General features: G+C 48.5%; 1 protein-coding gene across 1 annotated transcript; it reads right to left on the minus strand.

The window, feature by feature from the left end:
- On the minus strand, positions 1-25,433 carry ARHGAP19 (Rho GTPase activating protein 19). The gene is made up of 12 exons (XM_059476990.1): positions 25,372-25,433; positions 12,993-13,258; positions 8,972-9,052; positions 8,418-8,627; positions 7,638-7,864; positions 7,053-7,139; positions 6,071-6,136; positions 5,156-5,344; positions 4,374-4,472; positions 3,688-3,780; positions 3,152-3,220; positions 1-2,685 (listed from the first exon to the last, which is right to left on the minus strand). Exons 1-12 carry the CDS (start codon positions 25,431-25,433, stop codon positions 2,629-2,631), a joined length of 1,506 nt encoding a protein of 501 aa, XP_059332973.1. The 3' UTR covers positions 1-2,628.
- Positions 25,434-26,265: the final 832 nt, after the last annotated feature.

Here is a 26,265-nt window from a genome sequence, read left to right on the forward strand (position 1 = left end):
TAAAAATAAAAGCATTTAATGTGGTGTTTTCACATAACACACAGAAAGGCAACAGTCTGCAACAGTACTGACATAGCATATATAAATAAGGACAAAGATTAAAAATACTCTGGAAATGATAGACTCTGGGAACAGTTAGCGGCTGCTCTGGGAAGAAGCATCCTCATGAGTCATTGCACAGGGCAGACAAACGAGACACATCCAAGCATAACTAAAACTCTCCCGTGCCTGGGAGACAGCGGGAATGCATTGGGACAGCAACAGCCAAGGTCCTGGGGTGGAATCTGCCACACATGGTGAGCCCAGCAGCACAGACTAAAGCCCAGGGCACTGAACCCCTCCCAGGACTGGAGACAGCACCCACCCCCTTGGCAGGTAAGGCATGTGACACATGCAGAAGGCCTGGCCAGTGCCCCTTAGGTAACTTTTCTTAGAGCTGAACAAATCTCAGCTGTGCCAGAAGCCAGAGAGAGCCCCTGAGCTAGAGCCATCAGTAAGGGAGGACAGTGGAGAGTTGCATTTGTCTCATCTGTATGGGAGCAGTGTGTTTAATTTCAGGTACAAGACTGCCTTGCCAAGCAGTCACTCATCCAGAGGGCTATGAGATATGCCAAGTAGGGACAATGGGGAGAGGAGGAGTGAACAAGTGCTTTACCCAGCAATTGTCCCAATGCGAGAAAGAGCAGAGATAGCAGGAGCAGTCCAGCTCTCCCTGTGCTGCCACTTGACCTTTGTCTGTGCCTCATCTCTGCTCAGAGGCAAAGCTCAGATTCCCAGGTCTCTGCTAACAGCAGGCTGCAGGGACAGGGCAGAAGTGCAGTCAGAAAAACATGGTGCCCTTTGGAGAAAAGCACACAGACAGCTTCAGCCTCTGGAGGGAATGATTACTGACACATCCAAAACCACATACTACTACCACAGCAAACAGCCTCTGCCTTTCCTCACAGCATCACCATCAGTCTGGTCCCTGAAGAACCACAGCTCTTTCTTTGCTGTGACAGAGGCTCCTAACACTAGCAACTCCCAACTCACACATCTACAGTCCCCCCACCCCCTATATTTTCAAGGCTCCAACTTGGGGTCAGACTGGGGACAAGCATCCCTGATAAAGTACCAAAAACCACCCTTTGTACTGAGCACCACAAGGATTTGTATCTTAAAAAAAAAATCACCATTAAAAAAGTGACAAATTCCAGCTAAGTTGCACAGGGCTCCAATGCCCTGTTCTGACAGCTCCAGCCAATCAGACTGAACTCCCTGCTCATATCCCAATATTCACACCTCCTGCCACCAGTTGTTTCAGAAAGCTGTCAAGAGCAGAGCATTAACTCCTGCTGGCTGCTGGTTCTTAAAGATTAGAAGACAAATATAATTGGATTCCAGAGATTATTTACTTTGCTGAGAAGGGCTGAGGAGTGTTTAGATGGTCCCCCAGCTGATTAAATCTTCATTTCACAGTAGCTACCCTGTGTGTCTCCTACCTCAGAGTGCTTGCAGACAGGTTCTTGGCAAGGCTGGCTTACTGGAGCACTTTGGCTTAATGAGACCACTGACATTGGCCAGCTGTGATTGGGGCTTATCCTGTATCTAGAAGGTTTAATCTCATTTCTGCAGCTCAGACCAAAGAGCTGAACCCAGCTTCAGCCCTTTCCCCCAGTTTAATGACTAATCAGCCACTTGCCCTACCAGCCAGCCACATCTCTTGAGCCAAAGCCTTTGGCACCATTTGCAGCACATCACAAAAAGATGGAGCCCTCTCTCACCTCTCACACTGTTTTTCACACACAGCCACAAGACTCTGCCTGCCCCAGGCACCTTAACTTCCAAAGATTAGGCTGTTCTGCCCCAGACAGCCTTTGCCAGCTTCCTGCTCTCCTCAGCTTAAGCCTCTCTGAGTGAACACAAAGCTAAGACTCCTGGTTCAGAACTGTGCCACTGAAACATGAGGGCAGTGAGCAAGGGCTACCTCCAGCTCAAGATAAAATAGAGGGATGACTTTATTGGGGAAGCTGCTTTCCCCTGGCCCTAGTTGAAAAGATGGCATCCAGAGCCTCTCCTTCCAGGCCCATCCCATGCTCTGTACCGTTCGTGCACTTCAGCCCCTGGGAAACAGCAGAGCAAAATGGAACCAAGAAGAAGCAGCAGAGAAGGGAATGCTTCCAGAGGAGGACTGGAGGCAAGCTTGGATGTCAGGATGTGGGTAAGGGTTACAGCCCATCATTCTCACTGCTAACAGGGGGAAGGAAGCAAAAACAAGCCAACATGTTAAAAACTCGGAGCAGAAAAGCAAAAAAATACAGCCTAGCAACATTACAAGAAAGCTGGGAGTGCACACAGGGCCCTGCAATGAACAGGGCTCTCCTTGTAAGCAAGCACTCCAGCTCTTCCCAGAGCCAGCAGGTCAGACATGCTGCACAGGTTTTGGTTAGATAGTGGTTTGCCCCATAGTAGAATGAAATGTAATTTATATACAGAAACAAATCCCTGCAATCCTTGCAAAGGTCCAGTCTCAGGAGTGCTGCTGTATGGTGAGGGATGCTGTGAGCCTGCAGCACTCCCCTCTCAGGGCAGCACATTCACAGCTTGTGAGACGGGGCCATCCCCATCCATGCGCTGGCGCCAGGCGGTTCAGAGGGAGGAGGAATCCTTGGAAAGCAGGCGGGCTCGCATGCGTCTGCAGGATCCCTGGAGCACAGAATGGCACCAGTTGAATGCTTGGGACACAGAATACCACGCAAGAAAAGGCTGACATTCTCCCCCTGCAAGGGCCTTCCCTGGTGTCAGCCTCCCACAACTTTGCTAAAGCTCGAGATGAGGCAGAGAGCAGAGAGCAGCAAACACAGCAGTCGGTCTTGGGCTGCACCAGCCTCTTGTCCCACTGCCACCCTGACAGGCTGTTAGCACCACGCTGTGCTGCCAGCTCCCCTCTGCTTCCTGCAACATCCAGCCTGCCAACTCACAGGCAGAAGGGCTGTAAGACCCCTCAGGATCTGGCTTCCAGCATGTCACCTGCCTGCAGCTGAGCACACTGCTACGAGCTGGGGCACCACAGCTGTCCTAGAGCCCTGAGTGTGTGCTGTCACCTCAGCAGGCTTCAACACACCAGGCTCCCTGCAGGAAGAGGAATGGGGGGTAAGGGGAAGTGTCTCACCTCTTTCTGGCCTTCCAAAGACTTCAGCTTGGCCTGGGACATATGAGCTGGAGAGCCACATTTCTGTAACTGGACAAGAGAAGGCAATAGGAGGAGAAAGCTGGTGAATGAACTGCCATCCACAGCCTTCCCCGGGAGCAGCCTGTACCACCAAAGAGCATCTATCACCCAAATCCACTCTTGGTTTGTCTGGGACAACCCTACTGCATACAAGCAGCAGGCTTTGTACAGCCTGTGGAGGAGGATGAGAGAGAGGGAAGGGGGCACAAGACAATGCCCCAGGGCAGGACACAGCCAGAGAAACAAAACTGGAGTAGAGGTCCAGTGCTGTCATCCCTGCTCGGACACTGCCCTTGCCATCTGCTCTGTTCTCCTCAGAGCAGCTTCTCAGGACCTTATTTTATCATACAGAAGAAACTGGGAACCCTTCTCTTGAGCAGAGAACAGCTCCCCAGGGATTACTGAAGTTGCACTCAAACTCCCCTCACACACACTTCCCCACCAGCAGCTTCAGTGGTGCTGGGAGCAGCTCTTACCAGCTGGACGTTCTCTTTGCTGACCCGCACAGGCTCTGGAGTGGAATCCCTGCTCTTCCTCTCCAGGATAACTGGAGTTCCCAAAACTTTCCGCTGTTGTAAGAAGAAAGGGCTGTTGGCTAGTGCTTAAAGTGCAAAGTAAAAAAGAAAGGGAAGGAGCAGGATGCCTTGCTGGGAAGCAGTTGAATGCTGGGAAAGAAAAAAAGGAAGCCAAGCTGGGACAAAGATTGCAAAGCAGAACCACCTGAAATACCACACCACTAGGCTGAGCCCACCTGATTGTAAAGAGTTTGGGAGTTGACCTGGGGCCTGGCCAGGAGCCCAGCCTGTCAGAAGCAGGGACATGCTGCTGTAGGGCAGCCCATAATGTGCTAAAACCCGTGCTAACATGCTAGACTTCATGACCAGCTCCCTGTCAATCCTCATCTCATCTCAGGAAGCAATCAATTCTCCAGAAGGATGCATAGATCCTACAGCCATGTGTTTCAAGATAATTACACTTTACACTAACAAGGCTTTTTGTCACTCTGCTGCCTTTTCTGCCCCACTGGATCTGTGTTGTTTGGCAGGCAATACTTTGAGGAGTCCCTACCCTTTGAGAGTCTCATTCGAGGCAGGGCAAGGCAGAAGCAAAAAGCAACATCAGAGATTCACAGCAGAGAGCAAGGGTCAGAGGCTGCTTTCACCTTAATGAGGCCGCTGAAGGAGCGCGAGCGGGTGCGTCGTGGTGCTGGGGACGTGGGCACATCAGCGCCAGGAGTCAGAGCAGCTGGGTGCTTATTAAACTGGGAGGAAACATGAGGGCAGTATGTTAGCACAGTTATACCTGTCCCTTGCTGCTGAGTGCTGCTCTACCTGCTGTCCCAGAACTCAGTTTCTCTCCTTCACCCCTTAAAATGGAGGAGCAGCTCAGAACTGCAGGAGGAAGAAAGCAGAGGAAGGCCACACCTTCCACCCAGGATTACAGGGAGTTTGGGTGCAAAGGTGCTTTGTGCTGGCTACCAGATTAACCAAAAGTGGCAGATGTTGGGAGCAGAAAGAAGCTGGGCAGCAGCTGGAGGCTGGCAGCCACGACTGCTGCTGACCATATTGACCAGTTTGTCTGGTGCAGCAAGTTTTCTGAGACCAAGAGGAGACCAGTTTGTCCACTCTCTGCAGGCCACAGGGAGAGAAACTTTTCCCTTCCTGTGGGAAGAAGCTCAACAAGGCCATGATCAGGGTTGGGAAACTGCTGGCTAGCAAGTCCTTAGCTTGAAAAACCAAACTTAAAAGTGCTACTTGGGACAGCAACATGCAGGACACCTCCTCCTCCTGTCTTCTTACAGCTCTGCCCCTTACACAGCCCAGAACCCACTTTCCCCAGCCTGCCCAGGATTAGGAGCAGCTCTCAAGAGGACCCTGTCTTTAGCCCTGTGCCCAGGATTGTGCTGACAAGCACACCCCAAGATACCTCTCCTCCCCACACTACCTGCCGGATAAGCTTCTTCTTCTTTGCAGAGTCAGGCATATTGTGGACGTGCAGGAAGAGCTCCTTCAGTGCCTCCTCGGTGCGCTGCTGGGTCTCCTCCTGATGGCAGGAGTCCAGCCGGCTTCGCTTCTGAGACTTGAGGGGCTGCAGCTCCTTGGAGCCAGAAGACGTCAGCAAATCCAGGTCGTCCTGGGAGAGCGGAGACAGGAGCCGCTTGCCATGCTTTAATCCCAACGAGCCACCCATCTGAGCCAGCCCAGGAGTCTCGTGAGCTGCCTCACCCCAGTGAAAGCACAGGACTGTGCTTTCCCTACCCCTCTGCAGCAGCACTGCATCAGCAGGCCCCGTGCCAGGAAGAGGTGACAGCAATACAAAGGTGACCCCATTGCTTCTTCCCTCCCCTCCCAGATGCGAGCTGCAGAAGCCCTTCCAGGCTTGAGAAGGGTCAGTGCAGCTCCCTGCCATGCATCTTCCCTCTTCTGCAGCTACATGAGGCAAGGAAGCATTTGCTGGCAAGACACAAATGTTGTCCCAGTGGCAGCAAGTAGCCTTTATCTCAGCACTTCTGCCAAGCAGCCTGGCCATGGCAGCAGGCGTGTCCGTCTGTTTGGAAGGCACAGCCCTGTGAAGGAGCAGGTGCTGCATGTACTGGGCACAGGGAGCAGGTTTGCTGCTAAACAGGGGCTTGTAGCTTTCTTTCCCTGTGCTTTTGATTAACAGATGCTTCAACTCTGTCCAATTTCCCTAATGCAGCCGCCTGCACTACCACACCATATGCTTCTCTTGCTCCTGCCCTCTGACAGATCCTCTTTCATGACTTGGTTTGTTTTCAGCTTCTATCACTCACAAAGATCCATTCATAACATCACAGCCTCTGCCCTTTCACGGAGGGCAGGCTGCACTGGCTGGCCTTACCTTTGATGTGTGGGCTCTGGATCCCAGATAGTGCAGCCTGGCACACTCCCGGATGTACACTGGAGCCTGTGAGCAGAGAACAGGCCAAATGTATGTTTAACATCTCTGCTCTTGGGGCAACTCCAGCAAGAGCTGCTTTTCAACCATACAACACAAGTCACTTGTATCAAGACTCAGCCACCTGAGCAAACAAAGCCATGGAATCTCATGTCCTCTCCCTGTATCCCCTTCACAGTATCCTCCCCTTCACAGTATCCTTTACAGGCAGACATTCAGCACAAGTGAAACTCAGAGTAGGGAAAAGTTCCTGTGGAACCCTGCTCTAAGTAATTGCCCCAGTTCTGAGCTAGCCAAATAGGGGCCAGACAAAGAAGACAGAAGGGGAACTCTCCACGGGAGGACTCTGCAGTGAGCAGATGTCTCCAGTGACCAGGAAGACCCTGAGAAGTCGAGACTGTCTGTTGTAGAAACGTTTCCTTGGAGAACACACTCCTGACTTTCCTACCCAGCACCCTCCTCAGAGCTGGACAGTGCCTGTAACAGCAGTGGGCTGATGACCATTAGCAGAGAAATTCCCAACAAAACAACCCAGTGCATGCATCAGGTATTCTGCTCCTGGCAGCACTGAGGCAGGACAAATCCCTTCCATTCCCTCATCATGCCAGAGCCCGGGAGCAGCCTGGTGTGTACCTGCCCTCGGGGCCAGGTTTGCTGCCGGGCAGCAGGTGCTGCTGTCCAGCAGAGGGGAGTGTTACACTGCACCGTGCTGCTGACCTGCCCTGGCAAAGCCACCTCCAGCACTGCTGCCCAGCAAAGGCCTCCTCCCCAGTCACTACTGGAATGGTTTCTGGTACAAAGTCTCCTTCTCCTACCGCAGAAGAGAGCCCACAGAATACACACTCAGCATGTGGGATCTGTCTGGACAAGGGGCATTCAGCCTCCTGGATGGAGGCAAGACAGCAGGATGCTAAAGCACACTCACCTTGAAGAGTTTCTGAGAATGTTTGATCATGAAGGTCACTCCATTGTTTAGCTTGGTGATATTTTCCTGAAGGTCATTTGCTGTCACCTGGCAAGGGGACACGGCCATCCATTAGAAGGGGAGGAGGAGGGGTCTCTTCTGGGACACAGACACACACAGTGCCCCAGCAGGAGATCTACTCTGGGATCACAGGCAGACAGGGCTTATAGCAGAGCTCACAGAGCCAAAGCTGCTCTCAGAGGAAACTCAGATAACTCTGAGGCAAAACAGTTCACCAGCAGCATAAGAAAACTTGAAGAGATATGTAAAGTTTTTCTGGAGCTGACATTCTAAGAAGAAGCATGACTGTGCTGTGCTTTCAATTTGACTGAAAAAGATGCATAAGTTGCAAATGAGACTCATGGCAGGTCTGGGCTGAACACTGGGACTGAGTCCTGCCAGGAAGCTCCCACCTCTCCATCACAGCCTCCAACCCTCACATCATTGTGTCAATACTCAACCTTCTCAAACCTTTGTTTTTCCCCTGCCAAGCCTTTGCTTTTTACCTTGCAATATCCCACCCACAGACACTGAGGCATTGCTCACATTTCTGGGCCATAGGATGTGGGGTGCAAACATGAGGGCAAGGTTGTGGGCAGACATCTTGTTCTTGTCCTGCTTCTTGGCAGTCTGGTAGAGCAAGTCCAGCAGCAGTTTGAGCAGGCTGCGGTTGGGAGCGGGGAGGATCAGAAACAGCAGCTGGAGGGCTTCGATCTGGCGCTCTTTGTCTGGAGTGCTGGTCTTGTTCCCCTTCTCATCAAACAGCGTCAAGTCTGCCAAATCACAAGGCAGAACATGAAGGACACTCATTACCTTCCTTCAGAGCAGTCTCTTGCAACTGCTTATCCTTCCCTCTTCATATGCAGATCTCCTACAAACCCCTGCACAGCTCTTGGCCCTCCATCTCTCTTCCCCTCAGCTCCAAGGCTCCCCACTTGATGTGTTAATCTATGCTACTCCTCCCACAGAACAACAGAGCTGCTAAGAGCTGTGATGGCTTGAAGGCAAGATGCAGCAAGTTCACATAAGGTAGTTCAATAACAGTTATTAAATGCATAGAAACCACAACTTGCTCAGAACCCTGGACATGGAACAGATGGAGACCCAGGTTATCACTGTGGGCTTTACCACTGTGGTATCTGAGAAGAATGGTCTAGACAGACTTGGTCTGATTCTTTAATCAGCTCCTGTCTTTCCATCACCAGGCTGAGGTGGCAGGAAGATTCCCTCTAAGGCTGCCTTTGAGGAATACACTTCACAGCCTAGTGTGCTTTCTAGGCCAATTCCAGTCCTTCTGCCCACCCCTGCCTCTTGCTGCCCACTCACCTGCAATTTTGAGGTGGGCATGGAAGTGCTTGTGTGTCAGCAGTGGCTCTGGTAATTCACCCAGGAACATCTTAAGTAGAGTGGCCACATCATTGGAATGAAACTCCCCAGAGTCCAGGTCAATGTCAGTACCACTGTTCAGAGCATCCTTTAGGATCTGTTGCCTGATGCTGTTGCCTGGCACTCGAAACAAGCCTTCTGCTCTTAGATCTGCTCAGCAGAGGGGAGAAAAAAGGGCACTGAATAATCAGAGGCTGATTTCCCACCTTCTTACTAAAGCAGTTCCCTCTTCTTTCCAGAGCTGGATAGCAAACCACAGTGAACTGCATTCAGAGACATGACTTCAAGCTGTCTCCCACCAGTACAGAAAGTCCTTGTACAAAGGGAAATAGACCAACATATCTGCTAGGCAATTCGGGGAACAGCTGCCCAGCGCAATCCCAAACTCCTGCTGCTGGAGAGCTCAGAGCTTGTCACTCTGTGTGCACCAGGGACCTGAGGTGGGCCAGACAGATGCCCATGGGGATAGGAAGACAGGAAACAGAGGCACTTACTCTTGTGCAGATACTCGATTAGCTGGGAAACCTGTGCAATGCCTTCTTCTGTCAGCGGCGAGCCAAACACCACCCCCTTCTCTGCAGAACAGAAAACAACCTGCTCAGGCAGTTCAGAACCCACAGCCACTGAAATTAATGCTCCCCAAAGAACAGCGTTTCAACATGCAAAGAGCAGTGCCCCAAAATGTTAAGGGTGAAGGTCACAAGGACCCTCACAGATGTGATGTATCACAAACACTCCAAAATAAGTGACTTCATCGCACCATGCTGTACTCACATGGGCTTCATCAACCTTGCTTCTTACCTCACTTTAATTACAGCTTATATCAGCTAAAGCAAATATTCTCTAGCCCTTGAAGAAAAAACAACACCAGAAGAGATGCTTCAGTTTAAAATGGCACAGAATCTGCAAGCCCAGACCTCACAAAAAAAACAAAGTGGGAAAGGCAGATGTAAGAGCCTGGACAGCCTGGTGCCTGCCACACTGGCCACTCCACACCATGAAAGAAATGTCCAGATTAATCCTCATTGTGGCTTGACATGAAGTGGAGCAGAAAGAAGAGTTGCAGCTATGAGTTTGAGGGAGAGGCAAATAAGCACTACTGGGGAGAGCAGACATATTCTGACTGGCTCACACTAGCTTTCTTTTCAGGCATGGGTAAAACATGGAATTTCCTCATTCCAGTGAATCTCTCTTCCATGTCAGCTGCCCTGGTCTGAGTAAAGTATGAAAGCTGAACAAGGCAGAAGGAGAGTAGCAAAGCAATAAGCTGGGCTCCTCTCTTGAAGTCTGTTCCCATCTCATGGGAATGAGATTGGGCATGGAGCTGCAGCTCCAAAACTCCAGTAAATAACACAGGTTATAGTTCCAGAAGATGGAAACAACTGAGCTGAAAGGAAGGGGATCCCTGCAGGGAAGGAAACATTAGATGAGAAATACATTTAACTGAAGGGCATTTGTTGAACCAATGTAGAATACTCTTCTTGTTCACAAAGGAACTTCCCAGGTGAGACAGTGATTATCCAAAGGACAGTGTTTTCTAATAAATGCAACCTTGCTACTGAATGGATTTTCTGTCCAACACACACAGCCAGTATGACCTATCCCTCAGAAGGTGGAGACAACTCCCAGAGACTTCAGTGGCAGCAATCAGAATTCTGGGCACCACACTTCTTCCCTCAGATGAGTATAGGTTGGACTGGAGACAAGATACTGGACAGACTGTACCACAACATGCTGGCTGGGACTGAGAACTGGAACCAGGTACAGAGCTGCTTTGTCCTGCCCTGGTACTTAGGCTTCAAAGAGACAACAGATACAAGAAAAGAATATTCCTCCTTTCTCCATGGCCAGACTGCCAGGAACATGGGTCACTTCTGAGGGCAGGCTGGACATCTGCACCATTTGCACTGAAGGTTTCCCTCCTTACTTCTACAGCTGATAGCCCAGTAATCCAAGCAATGCATTGGCTGGTCTGATAAAAGTTATCTTCCCCACAAACTTTCTCTTGCTTTTTTCCCCTCTCATATGTAATTTTGATTTTACTTGCCTTTGGTTTCTTGTACTACAGATCTTCCTGCTCTGTGGTGTTGATGCTCACAGCATGTGAGGGAGACCTGTTAACCCTAGGCACTTCTCTAGCAGCCATCCTGTGCAACTAAATTTATTCCGCCTGAAGAATGTTCTGCTTTCTTCCAGGACTTCTGAAATACGTGGTAAGCCACCAGGAACTCCAGCCTCCTGTTAAATCAAGAACTTTCTGACCTCACTGATAAAGCACATGCTTCAGTCCTGCAAGAGAAAGGAGGGCAATGCGAGCTCTTGATTCACACCAAAGATCTGAAAGGTTTGAGTGCAAAGGGAGAGAATGATCGGCAAAAGATTCTTGTCCTTGAAGAAAACTAAACTCATTAGACATTCAACAGATAGAATCAACAGTGGCCAGGAATAGACGAGGAAAATACATCTTCTTGAGACATGCAGGGCCTGACAAATTCGATTTAGTTTTGAAGTCAGAAGCTGGTATCTGAATGAGAATTTGATTCTCAAAGAAACTTGAAAGACGTGTCTGGAGAATGGATGCTGCATTACAAAGGCTTAGATGTTATTGTACAATTGCTTCTGAAACTAAGCAGCAGCATGAGACTGAGTTTCCTGATGCTCAAAGAAGTTGTAAGCATTTGCAGTTTGATCAGCTCTGAGCTCCATGGTTCTTGGCCTCTGGCTTTGAAGAAATAAAACTTGTTTGCTGTAGCTGGTCTATAACATGAAGAAAAACAAATGATGGCTCCAAGATGAAACACACAGTACACGAAACTGATTTTCTCTGTAGGCACAAACCTCTTTTCTCAGACTTTGGCCAAGGAGTTCACAGACAGTGCCTGTCAATGCTGGGAGACACTGCTGTTGCAGCCTGGGAGCGCAGCCAGCAGACTTGGGAACATCTGCTAGCTGTAGTGACACACGGCCATGGAGACGTGAATGGGGGAAAGCAGAGCTCTTGGGGAACAGAGTTAGCAGGAGATGTCAGCTCTGATAAGAGCAGTGCTCCCAACAGAGTACAGATAATTTAATAAAAAAATTGAGCTGGAGAAGGCTCACCAGCCCCTGCTGGAAGGTTTTGACAAGAACATGGGGGTTTCCATACACACTGAGAAGACATTTTCAATTTGGTTACTCACTCACTTTTATTTGCGAGCAAGTGGCAAGTGCTTGAATTTAAGGTGTCTGCTACTCTCTGGGAAGAGGGAGAAGCAATAACAGGTATGAGTACAGTCTAACTGCAGTTTAGGGGCAGCACACAGACCTGTTATTGTGGAGCAGCAAAGTAAGTCATGGCAATATAAAGTAATTCTCATCTAAGGATGCTAAAGGACTTGAAGTCTTTTCTTTTCCTAAGGTGAGTAAATGTATCAGGATTCTTGATGGGTCAGACAGAAGTGGAGGGCTGAAACTGCCACCAGAAAATTCTGCCTCATCAGTGGGCTGCAAAGCTTGTCTTTATGAAACACAGTGGAGGAATAGGCTTGGTATAATCAGAATCACTTAGAGAAATTATATAATGGTTGAAGACACAAAAAAGCTGTAGTCAAACTATGCCATAGCAATAGCTCCCTTCTCTGAGATACTCACAATAGCAGAACTGCTCAAAGGAAGGGGAAGACTAATCAGAAGTGTTCAACCTCAGGCTGCCAACATTTGAAGGCAGCTCACAGCTTCTCTGCCAGCAGCCAGCCAGTCTAAGCTGGGAAACCAGAGCTGAGGAGGAATGTGAGGGGCCCAGATGGAGGCTGCTTCTGCTTAGATGAGTGAGAAGGTTTAACTGAACTTATCAGGAGAACCAGGCTTCCATTGAGTGTGGGCAAAAGTGGGAGAAGACACGCACACACCTAGAATACCTTTTTATTTTCAACAAACCAGAGTGGTAAATGCCAGCCATTGAAGAGAAAAGGATCTGAACACAACCACGTTCAAAAGAAGACTTCTGTGAAGGGCCTGGGGCTAATGTTTCACAACCAAGACAGCTGAACTGAGAGAAGATAAGAATAGTCAGTTTAGCAGAAGAAAACTCCAGTGGAATGCTTGTCTAAGAGAGAAAGGGAGATATGTCATCTCCCTGAGTTGAAACTGGGCTTCATCAGTCAGCCTGCAGAGCTTTGTCACTGCCTCACTGGATTGGGATGTGGATCAGAGCAGCACTAGCATTTGGATGGAAGATACTTACAGATTTCTGAGCTGCACAGTGGGCAGCTGACCCACTGAGGCAAGCCTGACACACGCCACAGCAATAATCCCAGAACAAGGGGAACTATTCTCAAAGGGTAGGCCATTGCCAGGATCAATTTCCTGGCCTGTTTTGCTCCTTTCTAGAAATGGCATCCCTAGAGATTATGAAACTGTAGTATTAAGCCTTCTACAAGTTCAAAACTACAGGCTGAAAGTTTTGTAACTCAGTGTAACAAATGGTGACAGCATCACTCAAAGGTGGGCACCAGCCTTTGTGCCATCCACACTCACCCTTGCGCTTCAGAGACATCAGAGAACGAAAAAATCCAGAGGCTGTGTTGTTTGCCCCGGGCAGCTTTGGGTCCTCCTCTCCCATGAGCTGGGCCAGCTCTGCCCCAGGCAAATCAATGAGCCTGGTGATGTTGCTGACAACCAGCTCTGTGAACACCTCTGGCTTCTCATGGCGCAGCTTCTCCACAAAGAAGTCGGGATTGAAGATGATGGGCTGGCTGCGGAGGGAGGAGTCATTGCAGATGACAAAATTGCAGATGGCATCTCTGAAAAAAGGGAAAGAGGAAAAAAAATACAGTAACTCTTCATCACTTCGGTTTTTACAGCCAGCTGGTCTGCCCTGAAGGAGACATCTGCTGACACAGGAGCTACCAGTCTACACCAACAGCACTGTCTGACTTTGGTGAGTGTTCAGCATAGCACAGTTACATTTCCCTATGGAGCAAAATCATTTCTGGACTCTTTGTACAACACAGCCTAAGACTAGCACTCCACAGTGTGATGATGACATAGGCAACACCCAGTGAAAACTACATGGACATCTTTACTACTTGTTTCACTGTATCTACATCATACTAGCTCTGGCAGAGATGACACCTAATATTTTACATTAACTTATTACTTTAAGTCAAAAATAAGTTTGGCTTTACCTCTCTTCCTCCACAGAAATTCACTCCCAGTGGCCTAAAAGTCTGAAAAACAATCTAAATTTTTCATGGCCAGCTTACACTCATCAGTTCCTATTGCCATTCTATCATACCTACCTTTCTATCAACAAATAGATAGTTCCCATGTCCTAGGACTTTGTTTTTAAGGTCATAAACGTGCAATAACACTGAACCATCAGTTTTGCTGTGGGTGTGGTCAAATGCTCCCTGTGCTGCCAACCCTTTGGTTACTGTTCTCTGCCAGCTCCTCACTCTTAAGTCTGGAGCCAGTGAGAACTCACATGAACTATGCAACATCTGTCCTTGAGGAACCCCTACTAACTTTTCACTAGATCATCCCTTTTCAGCTCATCCAGTTCTTATTTCTTTGTCATCCCTTCATGCCCTTAATCTGCCCTCCCTATTCTCTACTGACACCTTCTTTCTTCATTTCATAGCTTCTCATGTGGCATGGGAAAAGGGATGCACCTGAGACACTGCTCCAAGAGTTATCTCGAACAGGTGCATAACCCTACCAGAGGGTAGGTACATTTACCATGTAGAAAATCAAATCAAAGAGTTATCAAAGAGATATCTCATGTTAATCAGCACTCTTAATGCTCACACTTAACTTTTATCCCAATTTCCATCTACCTCTAGGTCTTCCATTACTGTCTTCCCACCACTGTTCCAAACATTTTCATGTTTCTTAAGTCAAGCCCATAGGCTAGAGTTGCCCAGCTTGCTTCTCCCTCCACTCTTTTACTTAAAGGTGAGGATTAGTGTCATTATTCTCCAGTCATGAGCTACTGTCCTGATTTCATACTCAGCTATAAAGTGACAGCCTGGCTCTGGGAATGGATGTGCAGTTCTTCCAGGGCTCTGGGAGGAGGATGCCTACCCACTCAGCTTGCACATATTGTGTGTGTTCAGCCTGTGACATTCCCCAATCTTTTAATTATTCTTTAGCTCTTATATAATACTTTCCATTCTTTCTACATCCATCCTCAGCTGTGAGCTCTCACTGGACACCATTTTCCAAGGGCAGCTGCCAAGTGCACACTTAATAGGGATGCTGTGCTTATGTACCAGGGATCACATCAGCCCCTTAGATGCAGATGCAGGACAGTGAGTGCTCTGCATCACCCCTAAGCCCATAAAGGCTTTCTCTTCAAAACAGGCTTTTCTAGAGAAGACTGGAGGACCTTCATCTTCCTCTCCTCCCTGCTGAAGGGTGGAGGCCATGACATTGTGTTCAGTCCATGCTGGGCATCCCTGCTCTCTGCTCAACACAGCTGCCACCAAAAACATCTGCAGCCCCCTGAACCTCACATCCACTGGCTCAAGAAACAGAACACTTCACTGCTAGTTCAGAGACCTCAGCAGCTTCCTGTTCTGATGTAAGCTTCCTGTTCTAATGTAGCTCACGACAGGAGGACATCAAAGCACATAGTGGCAAGTCACCTGAACTCCAGCCCACCTCCACACGTTATCTGTGAACCCAACAGTTATCAGAGCTACTCTATGTTTTTGACTGAAAGACTATCTCCAGGATTTCCAGGATGCCTGATCAGCATAACAGAACAGAAGCTGGAACTCAGGCTCCACAAGAAGAAAGATACTTGCTGAAACAAGAGGAAATGAAGCTCTCAGCAACTCTTGCATCGTGAGAATCCATAGCAAACCCCCTCCCCTTTACACTGCTCTCCATGGGTACCAAAGACGCCCTTCAAGAGGATGGAGAGGAAGAAGGTCTGCAAGGCAGACTGCAAGGCAATCTGCCAGGTCATCTAAAATTTTAGAAAGCTCTTAAGGGCTCCCAGCTGCCTGGCTCAGTGGCCCAGCAAGCACACTGCTGACTCCAAATGGGGGCCATATTTTGCTCAGCACCTCCCAGCCAGTTTTTCAGCAGTTTGTTATCTGCAATAAATCAAGACCAAAATGCAACAATTCGGTATCAGCTGCCAAAAAGCAACTGCCAATTGATCTGATCATATTCACATTTCATTGCATAGGGCTACAATGCACAAACAAGTGCCAGCTCTGCCCATAATGTGGAGCAAGCCCTTTGCTTGAAACCCATGACAACTCATTCTGTGGCAATACAGATCCTGAGAAGGGTTAATAGCAAGTGTATAGGCCCAGTGACCCTGCCTGCAATGATCCGTGCACTGTTATTCACTCACTAGCAGTTTTGTTTCCCCACAGAGAAGATATGCAAATACTTTGAAGCAGTTACATCAAGCATCACAGATTATCTCTTCCCTCTGACAATTAGATATCTGGATTCACAGAAAGAAAATTAAACAATTTTGTCAACTAGCACTGACTGATATGGCTTCTCTGCACAGCCTGTGTTAGAAGTCGCACAAAGTCCAACAACATATTATGCAAAAATAAATAGAAAAAAGTAAATTTCTTACATGAGTGCTGAGAGCTTTTGAAGAGGCATTAGGAAGCAGAGACAGGGAAAAGAACTTGCTCCTTGTTTCCAGCAACAAAAGAAACCTGCCTGTCCCAGCACAGCCTATGCAAATTCCACGCATGCTACGAGACACAAGGGCGCATTATTGGGTCTGAAAGGCCCCCTTGGCACACACTGGGCATCAGCCTTCACACAGGGACAAAACAGAAAAGAAAAGCTGGACAAATTGATTCATGTCTCTTGCCAAAGGCTGCGTTGCTGGAGTTTAACTGCAAATAATTCCTACATAGAAACTGGGGTTTTGAATCAGGACCAGCATGGTATTAAGTGCTTTCCACCTGTATCCAAGAGGAATCCACGAAATAGTTCCAAGTCTACCCTGTGTTTACCATGAGTAAAGCCAGGCAAACACATTCCCAACAGCATCCAAGCACAACTGATGTTACAGCACTGGCAGGACAATGGCCAAGTCCCTTAACTGCACCACCCTGTGCCCAGAAACCTTGCTGGAAGCACTTGCCTTTCACACTTTCAGATCCTTTTAAAGACAAAGCTCGTAGATCAGCCCCTCAGAGCTGGAAACAGCACCTGGCCATTGCTCCTTGCTACCATTACTGTGCCACCATGTGCTGTTCATCCACTTCAGGATTCCTGTTCCACGTTTCTCAGGATTCCCGTGCAGTTTCCCTGCCTGCTGCAGCTGGGACCAGCCTTGTGTACGCTTATTGTGATATGGCACTTCAATGAGCTACTTCATTTTGAAAGGTCACTTTATTAGCAGCTCTTCCTTACACAGAAAATTTGCTTTTGTATCATTATTGCTAATCAAAATGGAAATGTGAAGCAAGCCTCTATTTCTGAGCAAAGATAAAGCCCCCACTGGCTTTATACACAATAACCCTGCCAATCCTCACTGCCGCACACACCATAACCTTCAGAAAGAGCCATGTGCCCCATCTGCTGTTTTCATGTTAAAAAAGAGAGATGGATGTACTCTACCTACACTCACAGTTTATATAACAGCAGTAAAGGGGAGACAAACATGTATTCATGGAGTTTATTGCTTTTTTTTTTGCCTTGCTTCCAATTACAGAGTTATATTTTCTATATGCTGTGATCTCAGATTGCTTTACGACACGTCAAAAGACAATAAAGTAAAGGAATAAATAGCTTCCTCTCCAGTCTCATGAATATAATCAAATCCCAATGAATAATAAAACCTTGTTCTAATAGGGTTGTGATTAAGACAGCAGATTTAAAAAAAATGGGTCCTATATTGTGCTGAGATTCTTGCCATTCTAGTATCCTTCAGAGGCAAAGCCTGTGATCCCAGCCAAGTCACAAAGAAAGCTGTCTGTCACACACAACGTTTTTGCTTCAGGCATGACAGCCCCATCATTTCATGGGGAGTGGATGGTGCAGGAGGTCAGAATCATGATGGATCAATTAATCCCTAAGGTAACTAGATCCAGGCCAGGGAAATGCCTTGGAAACTAGGACAAAAATGAAACTTTAACTGCCAAAACCTGGTGATCAAACCTGCGGTGCAAGACCTCTGCAAGCAGGCAGATAACTTCACGTGGCAGCAAGCTTGCATTCGGATAGGTGAGATGGAGCTGCTGTAGTGGCTCTCACAGCTCTGATATTGGTCTAAATCCACGCATGTGACAGAAGAAAGGTCCAAGAAGCAGGAAATAGAGCATAAGGAGAACAGAAGGCAAGAAAGACAGAGAAGGAAGAGGTACCTTTGGGGCAAGGCATCAGCTGTGTTTGTCTAGCTGGGAAAGGGGATACACTGAAAGCTAAAGATTTCAGAGGAGCCTTAGGTGTCTCTAATTCAGTGGACAAAATCCATCTCCAGTGCCATTTTGCACACTTTGTATGTCATCACCAAGGCCCTGTGCTTCAGACACACCACAGCAGACAAGTTTTACTGTATAGGAGTGAAAGGATTAAAGAGCTTTTGAAAATAAGGCAGATAATAGGAGAAAATCTCCCTCTATAATAACAAAATCTTTAGATTATAGGAAAGAGCCTGGCTGGTACCAAATACTAAGAACATGGTGATAAGCAGGCAGTGCTGAAGAACACAAAACATGAACAATTCTCTGCCTGGCTAAGCACAAAGGGACATGGGACAGATGCTCACAGGCTCAGATTTCCCCAGGGAGGAAGAAGTAGCATTGCCTCCTGTGCTGTGCCAGAGTAAGGAATCAATTAATGAGGATGTCTGAAGACAGTATTTCCAGAGCCAGATAGGAGCCATTCCAGATTTTGCAAAGAGATGAAAGAACCATAGTGGAATTATATGGAATCATTTTAAGAACAAAAGGACTAGAAGACAAATTATTTTCTAGATTAAAAAAGAATTAAAAATAAATGTAGTCTAATGGGAATGGTCTGCAGAGACATTAGAAGAGACTTCACAGTTAAAGTTGCTTTGAGGGCTGTACTTCAGACTGACATTCTTTTAAGATGGTGTAACAAAGATCACATTCAGGCCTCACAGTTAGTGGCACCCTAACTTTTCCTAGCATGACTGATAAGCCTCTGAAAAATGTCAAGAAAAACACAGAGTATTTTTTGCCCAGGGTTATACTCATAAGGTCTTCAGGGGCAGAGTTCTTTTGTGATGAGTACACAGTGCACAGCACAGTGGGTGCCAGTTCTTGCCTACTGTCTCTAGCCTTGACACAAGTAAGCCTTATGAGATATCACTGTCTTTTCAATTTTTGCTTTGCTTTCTTCACATTTAAATAGCTTACACAGAGTGATTCAGCCTTCTGACTATGAGAACCAAATAATAATATACAATTTAAATGGCAAGGTGCTGGCTAAGAAAGCTGCTGTTATTTATGGTGGCCTGTGCTCAACAACCTGGAACTAATGCAACTCCTGGCCACTTTTTAGAAACCAGGTATATTGGTTATCCCTGTCACTGCTATCATCAATGAATTCAAATTCTGTGTCAGTAAACAACTCAGAGTAGATCTTGCCAACACTGGCTACGCATCTGTGACATGAACCTGGAGGAGATGGACCTATCTGAAAAGATAAAAGGGTTGGGAGGGGTAGGGGTCTGTGCTTTGGAAGAAAATGAAAATGCAATCTATTACCAGCGTCAAAGAAAACAGCAGTAGCAAGACAGCTTGATACATGTGAAACATCAAGAAATTTGCATTTCAGCATGAAATTTCTCAAGTTTGACCTGAGTGATTCTTTGTGATATTTTTAATAATAGCCACTGGAATATTTTAAAGTCAATCAAGCAGTACTTCAATCAGCCATCACAACATCAGAGCATCCAGATGCCTTCTAGTGCTGGGAGGGAAAAAACCAAGGGGTGCCTTGGAGAGAACTGCACGTTCACTGCTGCTCCTCATCAAGTCTCCTTCCCAGTGCCACCACCCCAGGTCTGGGTGCTCCCACACTCTGTGATGGCTCAGCTGGCTACCCAAGACCCTGTAAAAAATGCAGAAAGGCAGCTACCACCAGAAATGCAGTAATTTTACATTAAAAATCTGCAAGCTCACATGTCTGCCTTAAGATCAGATTAACAGAGTCGAACAGTGTTAAATAGGAATGCTGCTCTGATTCTCATGACTGTCAATGCTTTTGTGTCTCTATTTTAATATAAACTCCTACTGGGAGCAGCGATAGAAGAAGAGCCTTAGATCCAATCCTGATTTCACTGAAACCAGCACCAAAACTGAATCTTTTTAGATGGCAGCAGCTGCCTCCTCTCGTTACTGATGTGCTCACTTTTATCACTGTGGCACTGGGAACCTCGGTCACAGCTGGGGACTCCGCTGTGCTCCGTGCTGAACAAACAGAACAAAGGCAATACCCTGTCTTCAGAGGGCTGATAGCTAAATCTGAAATGAATGCTGCAGGGACAGAAAAGAGAAGGAATCCCAAGAGAAGAGGCAGCACTATCAGTCAGCATGACTGATATAACTGAACTCTGCCAGCTTTTCTGTAGACACTATTAAAAAGGAGGGCGAGGAAGGACAGGAAAAATAATCAGGTCACACTGCAGACATTTAGAAGAAATCCAGCTTTTGCACATGGGGTGACATGGGACTGAGCATAAAGGAGCTGGTTTGAAAGCTGTCAGGCAGGGATGGCTGGGACATGGGGCTGAGGAGGCGAGAGCTGAGCCCCACGCACGGGCTGGGAGCGGCTGCTGAGGCAGACACAGGCCAGCAGTGCCAGGGAGCTGGAGAAGCTTGGCAGTGCCACGGGGCACCGTGTGGCACATCCAGACCCTCACTGCAGGGTGGGACACAGCCTGAGGAAGCCCCACAGCCATTTCCCACCAAACATGTCTGCTGTATCCCCAGTGTGCTGGTGGGTACTTTCTAGTTGCCAATAATGATAGCATTCCCTTGCTCTTCTCATTTTAAACTGTCTTTATCCTCTTTATTTCCCCATGTTGAGTATACTGGATGGAAGCCAGGCATGGCTCAGTCCTGCCTATACCTCCTTGGCCTCTGGCAATCCAAATTTGCCGCATGCACCTCTGACTGTCACCCTTGTTCTTGAAGGTGACAGTCTTAGGGCATCCTCCAGAGGTAGAATGAAATGGAGTTCAGAGACCAGCAAAGACACACCTTCTAGAAGCTTCTCAGTCCAGTAGCTCCAAGCTAGTGTTCAGGTAAGAGCAGAACTACCATCTATAAACAGCAACTTATAACAATCAGGTTTACTTCTGACACAAAAGTCAAGCAATTTCACAAAAACAACACAGCAAAGTTAACAAGCTATTGTAGCAACCAGTCTGGGAACTCAGAGCAACCCAGCAAGGCAGGACAGATGTTTTCCTAAAGTCTTCCACAGGATGATACCCAAAATTGGTAGCACCAGCTGGTGCCCAGAACACATTTGGGAATCCCGTGCCACCATCAATTGGTAACTGGTGCTTGAGCACAGCACCACAATTTGAGTACAGTGTGCTGCAGCACTCACAGGTTTGCCTGACTGCAGTTGCTTTTTATGCACTGAGAGGACACTGAGCCCTGGGTCAGGACTCACAGCCAGCTCCTCACAGCACTGTTGGTGAGGTTTGGTAGTCACAGCCTGGCAAATACAGGGGATGAAGGTATCCAGGAATTACAGCTCTTGCTTTTGTTCACTACACTTCTGTAATTCCACAGCACTCCAGAGATGCAGTGAACAAGCTGCATCCTCGCATCTGTGTTTTGTATCACAGTGGTGTTTGCAAAGGATGATAGCACATCAAATCCCTCCTCATCAGCAATCCTCTGCAGACACCACTGAGTATGTCAGAGGCCACATCCCTTGCTCCAGATGTGTAAACTCCTACGAGCTGGAGTTGTGATGAGGAACACCTGGATTCGTGCCAGCATTTAAATAAACTGGTGACATCTGGTCAGGGCTGCCGAGCACACAGATAAACAGGCCGGGCCCGCCACAGAGCAGCACAGCATGCAGCACCAGGGAGACACAGATACACAAAGCAGCCCAATTAACTCACCAAACTGAACAGGATGGGGGCCTAGGGCTTTTGAAGGGGATCTGGGCAGGCTAGGATGTAAAAAACTGGAATACTGTACACAGATACCAGAATTCAGATGACAATAACCTACAGTGTCATTTTATGCAACTCTGGTGAGATACAGCTTCTCTTCACATCCTGCCTGACACTTCATCTCTGGCTCAACTCTGCTTCACTGCAGAGCCCAGGGAACTGTGATATATTTACACAAGCTCCAGGGGCCACTCAGGAGAATGCAGAGTGGCATGTGCATGAGGAGAGCTCCAGGAACCCCCAAGAGTTTGTGAGGATGTTCCCTAAAAGGCTTCCTGCTCTCCAAGGCACAGCATGCTTGTCTCCTGCTATAACACAGCCTGCAAGCAGGGCTGTAGGAATGCCCATATGGAAGTCCCAAACCATAAAGCTATGTTTCAACCTTGAATTTGAGCTCCAGAAAAACAAAAAGGAAAACTAATGCCATTTCCCCTGAGAAATTCCTGCCTCTGAAAATCAGAGCTGCCACATTACTGCTCAAGAAGAAAGGATGTTTTGGCTGGAGTCCAAATTATTATAGGCCAAAAGCAAACACATTAAAAGTTCCTGTAAGCCAGCTGGCAGGCAATTATTAAGCAGCTTATCACATTCCCTGCTATCTATAGTTTCTGAAAATAAAATTTATGAGGAAACTCTAGATGGCTTAATTGCAATTACCTAGTGTAGAGGTGAGAAAGGCCAGGAGTCAAGGAATGAGGGTTTTGCACTGTAGAGAAAAGGGCTCAGACACCATGGTAAGTGTAATGCATGACCAGGATGAGAGGTCAGGGACACACCAGACCTGTGAAGCTTGGAAAAACTTCATCCTATTTATCCCAGCAAGCAGCCACATTTCTCCTCCCTTCTCTGCCCATGCTGACTCCAAGCTGCCTGTGAGCTGGGGACACAGGAACCCGTGGTGGCAGTCCCTAGGATCACAGTGCAGCTTTGGCAACAGCAGGGCTGTGCCTCAACCCAGCATGGCACAGGGCAAGGAAAGGGCCTTGGCTCCCTGCTCCTGCCTCCAGCTGGAGGGCAAGTGGAAATGAGACCCTACAGAACCAGACAGGCCCAAAACAACTGGCACATATAAGGGCTCAGCTGTGACGAGGAGCCCGACCTAACACTCAGAGGGACAGTATTTCCAAGATGGACTTGACTTCAGTGTAACCATTTGACATTAGCCAACATTTCCACGCTGTCCCCATCTCCTTCCCATCTGTTCATGTCACTTATTAAATCAACACACACTGAGGACTTTTGACCTTTAGGACAAGGCATTTGATTCCCAGCAGCGTCTAGCACTCAGTGCTTCAGTTTCAGGCTGAGCTAAATGCCCAGGCACCTTTAAAGGAGTGATAACGAAGCTCTGTGACATTTTCACAGGCATGTAAATGTGCACACAGCAACAAGGCAATGGCCAGGCTGGCAGGGAGACCCAGACGCTGCTCTGGGCTATGTGGGAAGCAATGCTCCCCCTTCACACACACACACAATAAACTGAAGGGTAGCAGAACAAGGATCCTGTTGTCAAAGCCCATCCCACCCTGGATGGGAACAGGACAGGGTGTTACATGCAAACATATAAAAATACTGCAAATACAACATGGCCTTGAGCTCGGTTCAGATGCAAACCTCACAGGACTTGGACTGAGTATGGGGTCAAACATGAGTTTAGGTCTCAAAGATTCTCATGAGAGCTGTGGAAAAGGGAATCTGTGAATGAGATTGCCCCCAGCTCCCAGGCTTTCTTCAGAGAAAAGTAGCCATGTGTTCAGACTTGGCTTTAACTCTGAAATCAACCATTTTTTCTGCCTGACCCTCAGCGAGTCACTTTGATTTTTTGCCATTAAGTCATGTTTACAGTGAACATTTTGCTATTTCCAGTAAAACACAGATGGCAACTGTGTCTCCTTTCATAACCTGTTTACGATGTAAGCTCTTGATGTCCAGTTGTGCAGTGCGACTCTATCAAGCCATTTTAGCAAGATGCTTTATGGCCTTTTCCAGCTTCTTCCAGCCCCACTGTTTTTTCCCTTCCACTCACCCCACCCCTGCCATATCAAATGGCCGACACGAGTGCCTGGCAAAGCATTTGGGCGCTGCTTGAGTCGGACATTAAATGAATTCATTAAACAGACAGATGTTTCTCTTTTGAAATTGAGCACTCTGGCACAGTGCAATCTTCATTCTCAGTTATGAAGACCCAGGCAGAGGTTAGAGAGACCACAAAGAGAAGAGAGAGACCCACACAAATCATCTTTTGTCATGTTCAGTAACATTTGGTAAGGAGTTTAGGACAACCAGCTTTTTAATTCCATTCTTTAAGTCAGCATGCTGTAATACCATACACACAGCACACAAGCTTTACTAGCTAACTTGCACTTCTCTCCAGATGAGAGGAAATGGGAGCAAAAGCACAAAAAAAAAGCAAGCTTTGTGGCCTGTGTGGTGATAGACCAGCAAAGCAAGAGCTCGATTTTCTAGCGCTACCTGTGGGTGACAGGCAGTGCTGAAGGAAAACTTGTACTTCAGGCTTTGCATTAACAGAATAGCTTTTGGAGGGTGGGGAATAAAGAGCAGGAGAATGCATCCTAAGGACAACTGCCAACATAGAAAAAAAATAAATCTAGTAATTTAGGCTGATCCAGGCCATGTTACAAATTCTTTATCCAAAAAGGCATTTTAAATATCAGCTGTACTAAGCATACACTTCCCTTTACCATGTCCAGCATTTTAGGCACTCCCTGCCCAAAGAGGCTGCAATGAGCACCATCTCTTCATCCCTCCTTCCGGGGCAATGCTGTGCCCCAGCCCAGGCACCACAGCAGTGCTCCCAGATCAGCAGAGCAAGTGCCATCGGGATGGGTCCCACTCAGCAGCGAGCAGGATGGCACCACTGTGAATCAGGCTGGGTAAGAGGCATCAGCCCTTTTATAAATAACTATATTTATTTATCCACAAGAATTACCATTCAAAGGATACTCAGTTTGCAGCTACACACCACACACACAAGGGGAGAAAAAAAAACAGAAGTGGAAAAAAAAGATACTGGAGCTTTTTAAGAGTAATCCGAAACGGCACTGCTGTAGCGAGGTGCTCATGCAGTCCTTGCTGCTTTATTGCAGCAGTAACAGAATGGCGATGCATACAGAATTGTGAGCTAAAGGTGGATTACGTGCAGCTGACATCGCCGGTGTGTTTGAGCGTCAGAATAACGCGGACAAAGCGAAGGGAAGGCGAAGCCAGTCTGTATAGTGCCATCATCCTACCAAAGCCCGCAACTGCCGAGCGCTCAGCGCGGGCTCTGCGGCTGCGGGAGCGGCGAGTCGGCGCGGCGGGCCCCGCAGAGCCGCACGGCAGGCACGGTGCCTTGTCCCCCCCGGGAACACGCCGTGCCGGGGCGGGATCTGTGCCCCGCAGAGGGGCGGGCGGCGCTCCCCGCAATGCAGCACCGGGACGCTGCGGGGAGCGCTCCCCGCCGCACAGCCCCGGGCACCGCGGGCACACGGGGCCCTACCGCCACCCCGCCGGGCTCCGGAGGCGCCGGAACACTGAGCCCGATAGCTCCGTTAAGGTGCCGGGGCACCGGCGGGCGGCGCGGCAGCTAGGACGGCGCGGCTCGCACGGGCAGCGCCGCAATGGGCGGGCTGAGGCGCACAGACCGGCGCCTGCCCGCCGGCTGGTGCGGGATGCCCGACCCGTACAACGGCGGCGGGAGGCCAAGGGGAGCGCGCCGCCAGGACGGGGCGAGGGGTGTCTGGGTCCCGCTCCTACCTGCGGCCGCCGGACGCCGGTGCTCCCGCCGCCATCTCATACCTGCCGCTCCGCCTGCCCATTGGCCCGCCGCACCACCCCCTCAGCCCCGCCCCGCTCGCGCTGCGCCACGCCATTGGCTGCGGCCGGCACTGCCCCGCCGCTATTGGCCAATTTGAACGGACAACCACCGATCCGCGCGCACGAGGGGGCGGGTGCGGGGGAACGGCCGCCCGTGCGGCGCGCTGCCTGCTGGGAGTTGTAGGCGGCGGCGCAGGCCTTCGGCATGGCCGCCCCGGCACCGGGAGCCGCGGCAGCAGAGCGGTGCCGCAACCCCTCCACTGCAGGGAAACCCACACCGGCCTGACGGACCCCTGCTCCAAGAAGCACGAGTTACACCATAAAGTGCAATTCCCATCTCGGCTTGAGTGTTTTTATCACTGCTCTGCATCAAGGACGAATAGAGAACACAGATACTGGAAGAGCAGTTTCATTCCCTGTTTTTCCTCTTTGTGGGTGAAAACATCTGCGTGCTCGCAGCCAGGGTCCCTGTGGCTCTCTACACTTGCTGCACCTGCAGTGCTCAGGTAGCAACTACAGAAAGAACTTAGAAACAATTGAAACTGTAGATTGGAGTGCTGAGGGACTAGGAATTAATGTAATATTTTTTTAATTGACTGGATTTCAGCTGGAGTGGTCCCTTGGCATTTTAAAACTCCACACTTAATTATCTTGCTGCCAATCATTTCAGCTTAAACACCAAAGCTCCTCTTATATGCTATCCCCAGGAGGGTTTCCCCATGTCTGCAGCATATGTGTGAGGAATCCCAACTCTGAATGGGGAACCCCAAAAGGCCCTGCAGTGTGCTTCCAGGATGGGGTGGTCCACCTGGATGGTGGGTGGGCACAAGCCAT

Source organism: Ammospiza nelsoni, chromosome 8 (assembly GCF_027579445.1).
Source record: "Ammospiza nelsoni isolate bAmmNel1 chromosome 8, bAmmNel1.pri, whole genome shotgun sequence".
NCBI lineage: Eukaryota > Metazoa > Chordata > Aves > Passeriformes > Passerellidae > Ammospiza > Ammospiza nelsoni.

Bases quoted from the DNA above. Each gene is read 5' to 3' on its own strand.
- ARHGAP19 (XM_059476990.1), bottom strand. From the start codon at position 25,433: ATGGGCAGGCGGAGCGGCAGGTATGAGATGGCGGCGGGAGCACCGGCG. The intron at 13,259-25,371 runs GTAGGAGCGGGA...CCCTTTTTTCAG, and splicing joins CCGGCGTCCGGCGGCCGCAG to AGATGCCATCTGCAATTTTG. The intron at 7,140-7,637 runs GTGAGCAATGCC...TCCCCTTGCCAG, and splicing joins ACATCCTATGGCCCAGAAAT to GTGACAGCAAATGACCTTCA.